The sequence below is a fragment of the Centropristis striata genome, chromosome 20 (genome assembly GCF_030273125.1).
Source record: "Centropristis striata isolate RG_2023a ecotype Rhode Island chromosome 20, C.striata_1.0, whole genome shotgun sequence".
Taxonomy (NCBI): Eukaryota; Metazoa; Chordata; class Actinopteri; order Perciformes; family Serranidae; genus Centropristis; species Centropristis striata.
Genome location: NC_081536.1, coordinates 25,639,593 through 25,654,828, shown reverse-complemented (window position 1 = coordinate 25,654,828; position 15,236 = coordinate 25,639,593). Strand labels below are relative to the sequence as shown.

Below are 15,236 nucleotides of genomic sequence, written 5' to 3'. Positions count from 1 at the left end.
GTGTGTGTGTGTGCGTGTGTACCTGAGTGAATTCCTGTGATGAAGCGGCCTATAATGATCATCTCAGGTGAACCACAAATCCTGCTGAAGCCCATGAAACCGGCAGCAATAAACACCAGCACTGTTGAGTTTACCACTGTGCCTTTCCTGAAAGAGCACGCACACACATGCACAAACAAGTAGACATTATGAATATACATAATGCATATGAGCCAGAGGTTTGTAAAACAGTGTGGACTGCAGCAGTATGTTTTTGACAACACTCTCCTGATAAACACAAAGTCATATTGATTGACATGTATGTCTGTATAAATCCTGATTAGCCATAAAAAGCTAAAACAGCTCACAAGCTTGGTCATAAGCTATGATTCACCATAAAGACAATGCCGTTGGAAGAAAGTCATCAACTGGAAATGGGATCATAAATTATCTGCTTTTCATTAACATTTAAATGTCAACTGAAGTTCTCTAATATAGTAAAGATGAAAAGAGCTTTCAGTGGAATACATAAGAAATTTCTCTGGAGAAGGGTGGATTGATAGAAGGACCTAGTCTAGTGGCTGTTCTGTTCTGTGCAAGTGTAAGTGTGTGAGTGTGTGTATTTCTGACTCTGAGAACCTTATTGCCTAAACTTTTGCCCTCCAATTTATTTCTCTACAAACACTGGACCATCTTTATATGTGTCTTTTTCAGAATGTTAGTATGTATACACGTATCAGTATTCTATGTTGTGTGTGCTGGTGAGTGTTCAGGTGTTCACGTTGGCAGCACCACATGCTGCTGAGTATCTCTTAGGCTGGCATTGCCTGTTTGCCACCATCCACCCGGGTGGCTGGGCGGTCTATTGGGGCTATTGCGTAAGGTGTCAAGACAGAGCAGAACCAACCTCCAAACAGCTCTGAGGGTTTGTCAGGACAAATATTCCCTGCTGGATATCAAGTTCTTCTTAATCGACAAAAGCAGTCTGACGAAGCATCATTGAATTAAGGGATGCCTCTCACTTTGAGACGGATTCAGATACATTAAGAACAACTTTTAAAACCCTAAGGAAGTTGGATGCCGAGGCTTTATTGTAAAATCCGACCAGCAGTTACTGAAACCCTTGGAGTCACTGGGTCCAAACAAAAGAGGGCATTCAGGGAACTGGCAGAGGAGGCAGAGAAGAGGAGCTTCTGGCTGTGGCTCAGAAGAATAGACCAAGGCCCCGTTTACACGAGGACGCTTGCGGGTAAAAACGCCAAAATATTTTATCGGAAGTGCCTTTCGTTTAGACAGTGACGGCGTATTTGGGGCTTAGAAAACGCAAAAATCTGAAACCACCCTTCAAAGTGGAAAAGTTGAATCCGCTCTGCCGTAGCGTGTCCGTCTACACTGCCAAGACGCAAAACTCTGCTCAGATCTGCTCACGTTGCATACGCATTTACGTCACATACATGCTCCAGTACAGAGAAATAAACAAACATGTGGGATTATTTCCATGCGTTGGACCTTCAAGCTGCTCTGGCAGCTCTAATAAATTTACAGGAGTCTTTCCACCAAATGTACAGGATATGTAGAGATAGTATTAGTGAACAGAGAAGGATCTGTAATTACCTCCATCACATTTAGGATGCACCAATTGGCGGGAGGCGAGCCAGGCGGCTTTGGACGAGACCTGGGAGATCTAGTGGATGGTGAACTTGGTGAACTTTATAGAAGGAGTAGCTGATGAAAATGCGTGGCGTGAAAACTTCCACATGCCCAAAGATGCTCTTATCGCTTTAAGTGATGCCACCTGGCATGCATATAATCGAATTCCACACACTTTTGCGTCACCGTATGCACGCAGATTTCTTCCCGAAAACGCTCGTCTAAACGCGGAATAAAAAGTAAAGAAGCAACGCCACTTTTGCGTCTTCTGTTCAGACCGTCATCATGTAAACGTAGCCTAAGCAAGGACAAGCAAGGATCCTAGGGCCAGTCGCCATCTGCCGACTGCTGCCCCACCACCCAGAGATGTTCTGGGATCAAAAGGGCCGAACTGTCTGTGAAGGGTGGCTCCCAGTTTAGGTTCTTACAACAAGTCAACTGGCTGACACGGTATTCATGTGTGGAGGTGGTTTGGAGCAGGTAAAGAGATGAAATTTTCCTGCTGCAGCTGTATTATCATATTGACACTCAGGAGACTCCCACTCTCTCATCTCAAATATTGTTAATGTAGTATGGAGATACAACTGACTTATATATACTGTACATTTATAAACAAAGTGTATGGGTGCCTTAACTACTTGGTTCGGAAAGACAAAGGAAATGACATGGTTAAAGGAATTCCACAGTGACTATTGTAGAACTGTAACCTGTGAAAACAAAGACTTACCTGCCAAATCGAGAGACCAGCATGCCCACAATGACAGAGCCCAGCAGACCTCCAATAGCAAAGACCGACACAGTGAGAGAGTACATGAGTGTCAGGGTTTCCCCACTGAGTCCTGTTCCATTACGACTCAGCACCGTCTTGTTGTAGAAGTCTTTTATGTACTGCGGTAGAGTAGAAATAGAATGGAGGAAATGTGAGGCAGAAACTAAACATTTTACTTTTATTTTTACACTATATGTACTATATCATTGTGACAGTAGGTTTTTTTTTTTTTTTTACAATATTTCTACAGTATATGTATTTTGTACAGATGGTAATAAAATCTGCTACTTCTGCATTCATTTTTTTTTAAAGTGAAAAAAATAAGAGAATACACATTCAATAAAATATTACTGTAGTTTATTTAGGTAGTTTGTCAGCACAGCTTTGTATGACATTTATTTGGAATAATTGTGTTACAAAACTGACAGGGTACTGCAATATGGGAGTAAATAATCAAATCCTTAACCACAGCCTGGACACTGAATTCAAATAGCTTTAATTACAGTGTAACAGACCTGCATCACAGTCTAGTCTGTAAATATAATGAACTGCGAGACAGTAAAAGTTACAATGGAGAAAGAAAGAGCAAAAAGAGACAGGACTTGACTGCTGTGATTGGTTGGTAGTCTTAATCACCAATGACAAGTGCCTATTAAACAGATGAAAAAAACAACATTAATACAATGGAGAACACAATAAAATGTGTTTAATCTGGTTTTAATGTTGCTTTATTGAATAACATACTAACACGTACCGCAGAACTCCTTCTCCTGAGAGAGACATTTTCAGGTCCAACAACCTTAGAAAACCTTCTTGTTTGTAGTTGTACATTCGGCTCTATAATAGCGGCAGCAAGCATAAGTTAGGTAACTATATCTTGACAGTGTAATTATTATTTAGTAGCATCAACTTTACTGACTATTATGCTGTTAGCTAGGTAACGTAAGTATGACTTACTGGGCTTAAACTAGGCACAGAGAATGCCTCACCAATTCTAGCAACGTCACAAAATCAAACATATGAAATGTATGAAGACAAAACAAAAGTTACCTTCTTGGTTGAACTACACATGGAATGTCCCTTTTAGAGGGAAGTCGTTGTAGATTACCATGCAGTGCTTGTACAGGAATTGCCAGCACGTCTTTCCATTATTATGATGAATAAAAATGTTTTATCAGCATAACAGAAACATGAGTGTACATCAGTATGACAGAAAATACTGTTTTATGCTGATGAAATACAGTTGTAAACGGTGGTGGTTAACTGACCACACTGATTGTTCATTTACATTTAGGATATTGTATTTTACGATTATTGTGAAATATTTAATGTATGTAAGATACTATTGTAAACTCACCATCAATTTACACCAATTAATTACCAGGTTTAAGTTCTCTATTGTTACCATTACTCTGACAAATGAATATTCTCATAGATCCACCCAACTCAATCAGATAACACATGGTTAGATGTATTTAAAAAAAATATGATTTGCTATGATTCTACCAGGTCAGCAGAGAAGAAAAAAGAGCCACGTGTAAATCCATGCACACAATTCACAAATCCGAATTATAGACCTTGCTCTCAGATTTATAAAACTTTGGCCACAGATTTGCAACTCAGGCGCACAGATCTGTTAACACACTCCCTGTACCCTTGGATTTAATATCTTTCTACACAGCAGCAAAGGAGAGAACTATTTATACTTATACTTGCATAGCTCCCAGGGACATTCTTTTTTTCCAATGAATATGACAATCTGTCACTGAATAATAAAATGTAATTTCAGAGTTGGTACTGTTTATTTGTCTTTCATTGGCATGTATTACATTATGTAAGATGTTAGCTAACAATGGTTGACCAGTATATTCATCATCTCTGAATTCAATTTGCTCCTCAGACATAAACACATACGCATATACACATACGTTTGACCAAAAGAAGCTTGCCCAATCAAAAAGAACCTTTATGGATTGTTAATATAAATACTGCTCAACTTACCTGGTCTTGTTGGTTATGGAGCCTGTCAATACTCTCCATATTTGACAATATCAGGAGCAAGGTACTAACGTTAGTGTCACAGTTGGATAAGATAAAGCTTTATTAGTACCACAATGATAAAAATGCACAAAGCGTGTTGTCAGAATTTTTTTTAAAGTAATTTTACATCCTGCAGGATGTAAACAGCTAGTATGACAGCTAGTTAGTTCCGGCACAGTGAAGGAATAGTTGGGGCTGCAAACACTCCTGAGCCTTTAGGACCAGTTCTACTGTGCACTGTTTTTGTCCACCAGCTGCTGAGATAAGCTGTTGTCTTAGCTGTTGTTATATTATGATGTGAGGCTGATCAGGCCCAAGCTTTTGTGACAGAATGCTGTAACCAGTGGCGGCTGGCCAGTAGAGGGCACTAGGCTGCCACCCCTCCACTCCCCACATCCAAGACCTGCATTGAACCTCGTATAAGAGTAGTCCAATATGTTGTTTGTTGTCAACAAAGAACAGAGATGCTCAAGCTTTAAGAATGGAAAGTGAAGTGTTCATGGTAGATATCATGGATAAGAAAGAAACAGTAACCCTGACATACAAAATACGCACTGTCACACTGTTTGAAATCAGTTAAAAAAAAGGCTACAGTTCTATAAAGATTTGTTGTTAAATACTAATTTATAATGTATTGTGAATGTATGTGATAGTAATTCCAGAAACATGCTTCCCTTTTTCACTGAGACAGAGGAAAGAAACCCTGTGTTCACATTGAATTAAATTACACAAGCTTGCAAACAACAATTGCTTTACTACAATAAAATTACAAATAAATACTGAAAATACTCCTTATTAATTAAAGTCCTGAATTCAAAACCTTACTGTAGTAATATATATATATATATATATATATATATATATATATATATATATAATAGCTCATCAGTACTGTCACTTTACCTTTATACACTTTACATACATTTCACTTACTGTTTTGCTACCTGTTTACATGTCACCTGTGTATATTTATTTATATTTATTACCTCTCATTATGTATTTGCATTCACTACATTCCTTTTTACATTCTGTTTTTTAATTTTGTAACTACTGTTCCCTGGTTCAAACCAATTTTTTTTTCTAAATTCAACAATGCATCAATATATGATTCTAAAGGACATTTTATTACATCTAATTTTTATGTTAAGAGGACTGTGGATAGTAGAGGAAACTGTCTGACCAATCAGGAGCTACCATGTGTGATTCTGCAGGTTGATGTAATGTATTGGAGCATAGGTGTCATTTTTCAGTGGTTAATATATATTTAGTTGTAATCTCATTTTAATTGAGTAGGAGAAAAAGGAGTCAAATAATATCTTTACATAGCTTTTGTTGAGGAAATGAACAGTATTTGAAAACAGTTTGACAGACTGAATGTTGATTTTTCCAATCTACAGATAAACTGGAAAAAAGTGTGGTTAGCTCCCAAGTTTTTTTTATTTTTATTTTTTACCTCAGCCTTTTAATCAGTTAACCATGTGATGGCACAAGTTGGTGGACTAACATCCAATTCCAGAACTGCAGGAGGAAGACTAGTAGACACGTGCCCCCTGACTCAAATGCAAGCGTGTATACATGTGACATGGGATGACAAAGACCTCAAGAGGACTCTTTTATTTTGCGGTAAAGTGCCAGGCGTATTTATGTTGCAAGAAAACTGCTGAATACTTGTATCGATGTCAGGAAAACAGGCTGTTCTCACATCAAAAACGTAAATATAGCTTGTGTGTACAGGCAGCGTTCATATGTGCTGTAATTTGTGGTACTGACACACAACTTCTTCTGCCGTTTATGTTGAAGAACTTGTTGCAGGAAAAAGGCCTTCCAGCAATGCGATGGATTAGGTTGGTATTCTGCTTCCCAAAACAGCAGAAAGAGGTGTTATCAAGGGTAAAATCTTGATAACAAGTATGCTAAAATATATGTATCTCCATATTTACTGTAGCTTTAGATCAAATATGATTGTAATTGTGTAAACTGGTTGTTGTATAGCTAGCTAGTTGACTAGCTTTACTAGTTAGTTGTCATCTGCTAAATCTGGGATACTTATCAGTATTCTGACATTAAAGAGGCTGTGAAAGTGAAACCTGATATTGTAAGTTATTTTTGAAGACTTAAAATACCCTTTTCATATTGTAATAACATAGATTGCTATAAATCAACGCTGAAAATAGCCTTTCTCAACAGTATTGTTGCATTATTCACTTCATATGGCTACATGAAGATGGTAATCACAACATCTCCGAAAAAACATGAATATCATAGCACTATTTCCAGCGTCACTAGCAGAGGTCAGATGAGTTGCCAATTCAGACATGGCTCTAACTATAGTATGACAAGGAGGGATTTTCAGACAGCAGAGATCACAGATCACAGCTAAAATATTACAACTATGGCAGCTGTGACTCAGTTGGAAGATTGGTCACCCATTGGTGGCCTAATAACACACTGCTGCAAACAGCAACCAAATGTTTTTCTCCACAAAGAGAGAAACTGTTTTGGCTGAAGTTTATGCTCACTCCTAGGCTAACCGCTTCACATTACCCAGCAACTGAAAAACAAGAGCTGTAGCATTTATTCATGGACAAACTGAAACCTACACTGTACATTAGGCAAGGCAAGGCAAGTTTATTTGTTATTATACATTAAATACCACTTAACAACTTTACTGCTGATTTCTCCTCTGCTCCACTTGCCACACACTATGCAATTAGCTATTCCCTAAAGCAACTATACTACTCTTAAAACAGTGGTTTCACAATTGATGTTTTGTAGATTATTTGAATTGGCAGGCTAATAATAGGTAAAAGGCTAACACTAGGCTAATTTCAGCCATGTGCATCACTTTTAAAGCTGTCCTGGAAGCTTCTGTTGTTTTAGTTCTATTCTCAACATGTTTCTTTATTTGGTTTTTAATCATTGTTAAGCTTTTATTCTCATGGCAAGTGGTGTAGTAGATAGTGATATCAAGACGTTCAACTAGCAGACGTGATGAAATCTGCTTAAGTAAAATGTCAGTATCAGTATTACAACCTGACTTCTCTCTCCAGGGTTGGTGTTGAGTAGTCTCCATAGTGATTGTCATTGTTTCGACATCCAATTGGTAAGACACATACAGCGACTGCCGAAGTGTTCGTAAAAATAATTATGTTGATATGATAACTTGTGCTGGTGGAACACACTACCAGTTCCAACCAGAGCCTTTAAAAAACTCCTGAAGACCCAAAAAAAATGAGCATCTTCTTTCCTAGCACCATACGATAATTCTACTCCTTAAAGAATTGTCACTAGCACTTATTGATGCACTAATAGCTCTTTTTGCACTATACCTTCACTGTTTGCTTTTATTCTTTCTGTAAGTCCCTTTGGATAAAAGCATCTGCTAAATGACTAAATGTAAAATGTAAATGTAAATGACAAGATTTAAGCACAGAAAGCCACTTTGTCAGGGTTAGAGAAAGATCTCTTCTTTAGACTACTGGGTCAGAACACTGTACACTCATACTTACTGACTGGACCAGGTGCTGCATGTATGTTTCTATGTGTGTGTGTAACTGTCCAGACAGTTCCTCTATCTTTTCTTCCATTCTTGTCTCCTCGCTGTATGCAGTTGTGACAAACCTGTTTCTGGCTGTGATTATTGCAAACAGGTACTTTTTATTTCCCACACCGACTGTTGACTTTACAATCTTTGTTACTCGGGCATATCTGACACCTCTTTCTCTTTGGTTGTCCCTGTCTACTTCTTTCCTGTGGCTGAGTTGTGGCTTTTGTCCCCCCACACCTTCCCATTGCTTGATAAGAATCAAATGTTCCCATGAAATTCCACAGAAAATGAATTCAGGTCATTTTTGACCCACCTATGTAAGAGTGGGGTAGTAATACAAAAACTACAATTTCGTAAAAAAAGGTATAAAAGGTAAGATAAACATTTAGATGGTATGATATCAATAACATGTTTTTGAAGAATAACTGGAATATGAAATGATAGAAACTTTTCATTATGAAGATATTGCAAGAAAATCACCTCACTTATGCATTCAAGGGTTCAAGTCAATTTTTGGGGGCATTTTTCTCCTTTGTTAGACAGTGACATTGAGAATGGAACGGGGAGACAGAGGGGAAGACATGCAGCAAGACATTCGAACCCAGGTTTGTCACAACCAGGACTCATTCTTAGTGGTGTGGGATCTCCCAGTGAGCCACTGAATGCCCCCTTTCCCCTTTTTTTCTTCCCCAACATCTTGTAAGTGAACGAGACTGAGAGCAGAGGGAGACACACCTGATGGAGACTACTGAGTGCACTTTTAGTTCATAAATTGTTTGTTGTGTGTGAATGCATCTTACCACAGCAGGGGAGTTAACCACTGCTAGATTGTATCCATAAAGCATGGAGCTCCCAAAGGAGGTGAGGAGTGCCACTGCCAACAGAGAGCCGGTCAGGTGCTGCAAACAGCAGAAGATGGAGATGTTAGGAAGTTTAATCTAGAGACTGGTGGGAAGTGAGTGCTTATTTTAGGACTAGGTGTAAAGGTGTTTTATAAACTTTCCTAAATTAGGAAATAACTCCTCTCTCTGCTTGTATGTAGGAGCAGGACTCCACAGCAGTGGCGGTTCTAGGCCAATTTTACTGTGGGGGCCAAGGAGGGGCCAGTGTTTAATCAGAGGGGCATATTAAAAATCGTCAAAATGATATTTAAGCATTCAAAACCTTTATTTTAGCTAAAAGTCTCATATTTGGAAGAATTACATTGATTGAAGCAATGAGACTTACCAACATTAACAGTTATTTTTGTACGACAATGACATTTCTCATTTTTGTGCACAATTATTATTTTTTTATTTTGAAAGTGCAGTACAGTGAGAATGATCTTTATATTTAGCTTTTATTGCACAATTAAACTATTATACAATGTACACATTATGGGTTCCTTTTGTGTACAATGAGATATTGTTTGAACAAAAAATAGGTAAGAATTGTTCCGTCGCTCATCGTTATAAATTGATCATTTCATTGTTAATTTGACACAGGGGCCACAGCAGGGGCCAAGGACTTCTTCACAGGGGCAGTGGCCCCTGTAGGCCCCTGTGTAGAACCGCCACTGCTCCACAGTGTCCTCACCAGTCAGAGGCATTCAGAGATGTTCATTGAGCACAATGAGCTTGTGAAAACATAGTGGCCCTCATTTATCAAACAAGCGTAAAAACGAACGCAGATCTGAATGTATATTTTGTTTTTTGAGGACAGGGTTTGCATGTGATTCATCAAATGTTCGTATCCCGCCAATCACAGCCTTCTGCCTTCCATTCAGATTCAACTACCATCCTCATAAGGGGAACCAAGTAAATATACTTCACTGTGCAGCAATCAGCAGTTTTATTGTGCTTAATATGGCCCCTTATTTATCAAACGAGCATAGAAACAAGCACAGATCTGAGTGTATATTTTGTCTTACAGCAGGGTTCAGGCTGTTGATAGCTACAGCGTATATGTTTTAATATATATATATATATATATATATATATATATATATATATATATATATATATATATATATATATATATATATATATATATATTCACTGATTATTTTACATTTGGAGCAAGTTTACAAGTTTCCACAGCTTTTTGGTTGCAGCCAGGAGGTAAACAGTGTTTTAAAGTTTTAATCCCAAAAGAAGAGGAATTTCTCAGAGGCAGAAAGTGAAACGCTGACGTCCAACAGCTGCAACAGAACAAACTGGTTTTGTTTGGCAGCATAAAAAGTGAAAAGGAAGGAAATCAGTGATGCTGTCAGCAGAGTAGCAGTGGAGCATTCAACTCCTGGTGAGGTCGGAATAATTAATTTATACATCCTGATATATAAAGCCTAATAGCCTATATAATATCCAAATATTGTCATTATTATGATGGAGAGATATTATTCACTTCTTTACATTTAGTAACAATTATGTCCCAGTCAGCGTGTGGCAGCGCTGATTAGAAATGTTTCTATTCGGGCAGAACCAGGTTTTAGTGATAAATTATGTAGCCTAAACATGCTTTGGTTTGTCACCATTACAAACATGACAGAGTTTTATCAGCTCCAGGCATCTATACTATAGTCTAAGATCAATTCTCAGACTCAGACGTGGACTTCACGCTGACTCAAACCTACGACCACAAGCTGAGAGCAGACTGAGATCTGATCCTCCGCTTACGTACAAATTGATAAATGCCGAGCCTTGCGTAGAAATGATCATACGGCCACTTTACGCTCACTTTCTGTCGTACACTCATTTGATAAATGACATTTTTTCAACGAAGAGCTATTATTATTTGACTGGATGTTGTGCAGGATGTAAGTGATAGCAGTCTCTCCACATAAACAAGGTCCTCACAATACCACAACAACACAGTAATTTCGAGTTATGGGAAACATGCCACATTCATTTGTTTTATATTATATTGTTATTTGTTTGTTTGTATACGATTACTGATGGTGATGCAATAATAATGAGATATATTCATGACATAACTGTACATTTCCAAACAGTGAGTGACATTAATGAAGTTTAGTTTGTGTTGGCTGGTTGGCATCAGCTGTTGGCAATATTATTCACAATGATTGGCTCATTCCAGGTGTTTAGCAAGTATTGTTCAATCATATTTGTGCAGGTGAACAGTGCAACATTCTAGCCTGACATTTTGCACTGTAACTTTGCTAGTTACGCTTATCTGTGTTTATTTAACAGCCATAATAAATTCTAAATCATAAGCATCTCTGACAGAACGGAAATAAATAATTTTCCCAGCTTAAAGTTAGCCTCCCTAGCTTTACAGCAATAGGAATTGGACAGTAGGAAAAACTTAAAAAAAAGAAATACTGATACACTTTTGCAAATATAAACTCTGACTTCTGTTTTTATTTATGTTTTGACAGTGTCTCAACTTCTTTGGAATTTAGGCTGTAATTTAAGCTCTAAATGAATTAAATATATGAGAAATATCATTGTTAGATATCAGCCTTTATTCATTGTTTGTATAATAATTTTGCATGGATAACCTTAGTAGTTTAGTAACTTTTGACTTTAAACATAAACCATGTTATACATAAAAAGTGGTGTTATTTTCTGCATTTCTTGTTATTCCATTGTTAAATATATTGTTAAAAATGTAAAATACTTAATACTAGCTTCATGCAGAACTCTGAGCTTTGAATGCTTTTAGTCCTAGTTTCACTTTCAGCCCCACTGGTTCTGAGGTGCTTGATAGATACTGGTGTGTGCCTTCTCTGTGAAAGAAGTGATTGTGTCATGTCCAGAAATATGTGTTCATTCATTCAGTTCTGTCTCGTGTCTATGTTGTCTTGTGTTTTCCTGTTTTATTTTGGTTCCACTTCCTGTCTGTGTCCATTGTTCCTAGTTTTACTTCCTCCCTTTTTTCTGTTTTCCCAACTTTAGAATTTTTTTTCCCCCATCATGCTCTTAGTAAAAACTTTCAAAATGGAGGATAAGCAGCTTTTGGCTACAGATGCTCTAGTGTGTGCAATGGTTTGTGTTGAAAAAAAAACCCAACAAAAAGAAGAGGAGAAGACGCCACAAAATGCCCCCTCACAAAGCTGAAAAAGGGTTTTTGTTTTTTCTGACATGAAAAGTTGACTATTTTACAGTAAAAATAGACATAAGGAAGAATAAAGGAACATTTAGAAATGAATTCATGATTTATGTCCTATTTAATTATGTGTTTAATTGAATAATTATATTTATCATCTCTATCAGCTTTCATTTAGTTAATCATACATTCATTATCGATTATTTATTACTTATTTATGTATACATTACTTATACATTTTAACTGGGTCTCCTTATTGTTCTCTTTACTCAGAAACAGCACCCCCAAAATCTGAATATATGACATCACTATATTTTTTATTGAGGACTGAGCTTACTAGCATTATTATGATGTTCCTTTTTCCTGTGGAAGTGGTTTTACTGGCCGGTCTGGAACCAGGGACCTTTCCCCCGCTCATCTATTGGTTGGTGATTGTGTTACGTCACTGAGACTTGAGATAATATCAAACACACTTTTAATATGATCCAAACCCAAGACTAGGAAAAGACTGATATGAAACAGAGCAGATTACTACCTTAAACTTAACGATGGAGACTTTCAGTTTTTAGTCTGGGACTGTGAAAATCTTTTGAAGTAAGCCCAGTATTAGTATAGCCTTACAAGAGTGATTTTCTGTTTGTGTATTTGTTTTTTTTCTTAGTCAAGCCTCAGCATTGTAAGTTTTAGTTTCTGAGATTGGTGTAGTGTTTTTCCTCTGTTTAATCAAACTTTAATTTGAAAGTCTAAAGAGTTGTGCATTTGGGTTCAGGTCCATAGTTCGGTGATGACATATTGTTTACAAATCAACATGTTCAATACAAGTATAGGGGTGGGGGGACCTTTTTAAGGCTGGCTTGAAATAAACTAGTTTGTACAAAGTGCTGTCCAGCTACATATAAAGGCTAATAACCACACCAGAAGGTTTTACATCCAGATGTGATTAATAACAGAAGTAGTAAAATAAACAAGCTTAAAAATGAGCTTGACAGAAGTTTGAATGCCTTCTTTTACACACTCCTCAGCAATCAATGTGTTAAGTGGGTGTGATTTATGGATTGTCCGTTTCAGGAAGTTTAAAAAGTGTTAGATACAGTCTCCATGATGCCAACCTCAGAAAGCACTTTTTAGAAGCCCCGTAGATTTCTTAATTCTCTGACAAATGCTTGTAGCTGCTTTTCAGCTACAATGTTTGTGGAATTGACATGTTTTTAGAGATGTCATGATAGACTTAAATCCAATACATGATTTTCTCATAATTTTCTTTTTTAACCAAATGAGCTTGCAGAGAAATTATGACCGAGAAAGATTCCTTAATTATTTCTCAGACAAAAATCACAGTAATGAATGCATATTTACATATATATAACACATATGTCCTCTTAAAATTGCAACAGAAATTATATTTTTTGTTAAATAACCAATAACCATATGAATGAATTATATAAATGATCAGCTTTTAGACCATCTTAAATTAAAATTAAAATACAACCGCAGTGCTTTTGTTTCCGCACAGAAATGCGTTCCACAAAAAACACTGAGTTACCTTGTTAACTTGTGAAAAACACTTATTGCTTTTTGCATAAAGGCTTTTGTAAAGTAAATTGCTGGTTTACTGCATAACATACATGCTCGATATTGTTATTGGTTTGAATGTAAAATAAACGTAAGTGAGATCATGTTTGGAGTTTAAATTTTTCTACTGTTATATACTCCACATTAACATACTCTTATAATAACATGTATTTAACCTGTAGCAGCTCAGAACCCCATCATTCACTGCAGTTTATGCAGCAATGAAGTTAATATTGAGCAGAATTTATTCAGTATTTGTCTGGCCCTCCGCAATTTTCGCAGTATCTCACGTGGCCCCTTGGGAAAATTAATTGCCCGCCCATTTTAGACATTATTCTGTTGTTTGCTAACAGACTGAATTGTCAAGGAGGCTCCTTCTTTCAATACAAAGTTAAGATAGTAATGATTGTTTTTGACATTGTTGGGCTGAAATGCGCTCTGTCTCTATGAGTGACAGTGACGTATGCTGTTAAACAAGTGAAATCAACAGTAGATTACGTCCTCTGCTGTTGAAAAATGGAATCACGATTCCTTTTTCATGATAACCGACATGAATGACATGTTTAACCACTTAGTTTTGCATACATTATCTGGGTACCATGAATTATCACTCCATCTGATATTTCTTTCAGGACCAAAATGGTGGTCCAACTATTTACAAAAATAAATTATTTATACAGTCATTCATTTACATTTTGAATTTCCAGGTGAAATACTGAAGATTGACTATCAAAGGTATTACACTTCATTTTCATAGTGAGTCTGATGTCATTCATGTTGTTTATATTATATGCTTTGCCCTATTCAAATTGTCAAAAAGTTCACTTAACAACAAAAAAGATTCTTCAATTGCAGGTTTTGTTAATCACAGTACATTTTATGATTTTAAGGTTTTTTGGAAGTTCAGATATATCATATGATTGCACTGAGTGCAGCCACTGATCTTCTTTATCCCCACTATGGGACTGGTAAAGTTTGAAAGTAGGTAGTAAATGCTATTAGCTGCAGGGACTCTCTGTCTAAAACAATAGTGGATCAGTCAGCTGACGGCTCTGGCTGTGAATCTGACCGGATTCATTCAGTCAGTCTGAACTTACCGATGTGATTTTCCCAGACGATGGAATTAAAACCTCCTCAGCCATTGAAAAAATTCTGTCATCCAGTCACAAACAGCAAACAGCAAAGAAGTTAGTCTCTACACTGCAGAGATTCTCATGACTGTAGCAGGCGTGGTTTCACAGGGTCCAAAAACTGGAGGTTAAAATAGTCAAGCCAGTTCTCTCCTCCGTGCAGCAGCAATCCTAAGGCCTGATAACAAGCCCACACTGTCATCACATGACGGAGAGCAGCGTGACACACTGAGAGAAAAGCCTGCTGGAAGCAATTAACTCTAAGTGAATTTACAAAGAGAGAAGAGGAGAGAAGTTAACAAGGAAGAGTGTAGGTTTAAAGGTGAAGCAGAGCAGAGGGAAAAGGAGCTAAAATGGAGGAAAATGGAAGAATTGGAAAAAAGGGAAAAAACAACAGAGGGGAGAGTAGATGAGGAAAAGGAAGGTGAGGAGAAGAGAGAGAAATGGAAACCAAAATGAGTGACAAAAAGGAGAAAAGAGGCAAATAAGCCAGAAGAGTGTA

General features: G+C 37.2%; 1 protein-coding gene across 1 annotated transcript in view; it reads right to left on the bottom strand.

Moving 5' to 3' along the window:
* Positions 1 to 15,029, bottom strand: part of slc2a15a (solute carrier family 2 member 15a) — a 29,799-nt gene extending 14,770 nt beyond the window's left edge. The window contains exons 1-4 of the mRNA XM_059359947.1: positions 14,702 to 15,029; positions 8,786 to 8,884; positions 2,357 to 2,517; positions 23 to 147 (exon numbers count right to left, since the gene is read on the bottom strand). Coding sequence (XP_059215930.1) covers positions 23 to 147; positions 2,357 to 2,517; positions 8,786 to 8,884; positions 14,702 to 14,746 — 430 coding nt within the window. The 5' untranslated portion in view covers positions 14,747 to 15,029. The remainder of the gene's footprint in view (positions 1 to 22; positions 148 to 2,356; positions 2,518 to 8,785; positions 8,885 to 14,701) is intronic.
* Positions 15,030 to 15,236: the final 207 nt, after the last annotated feature.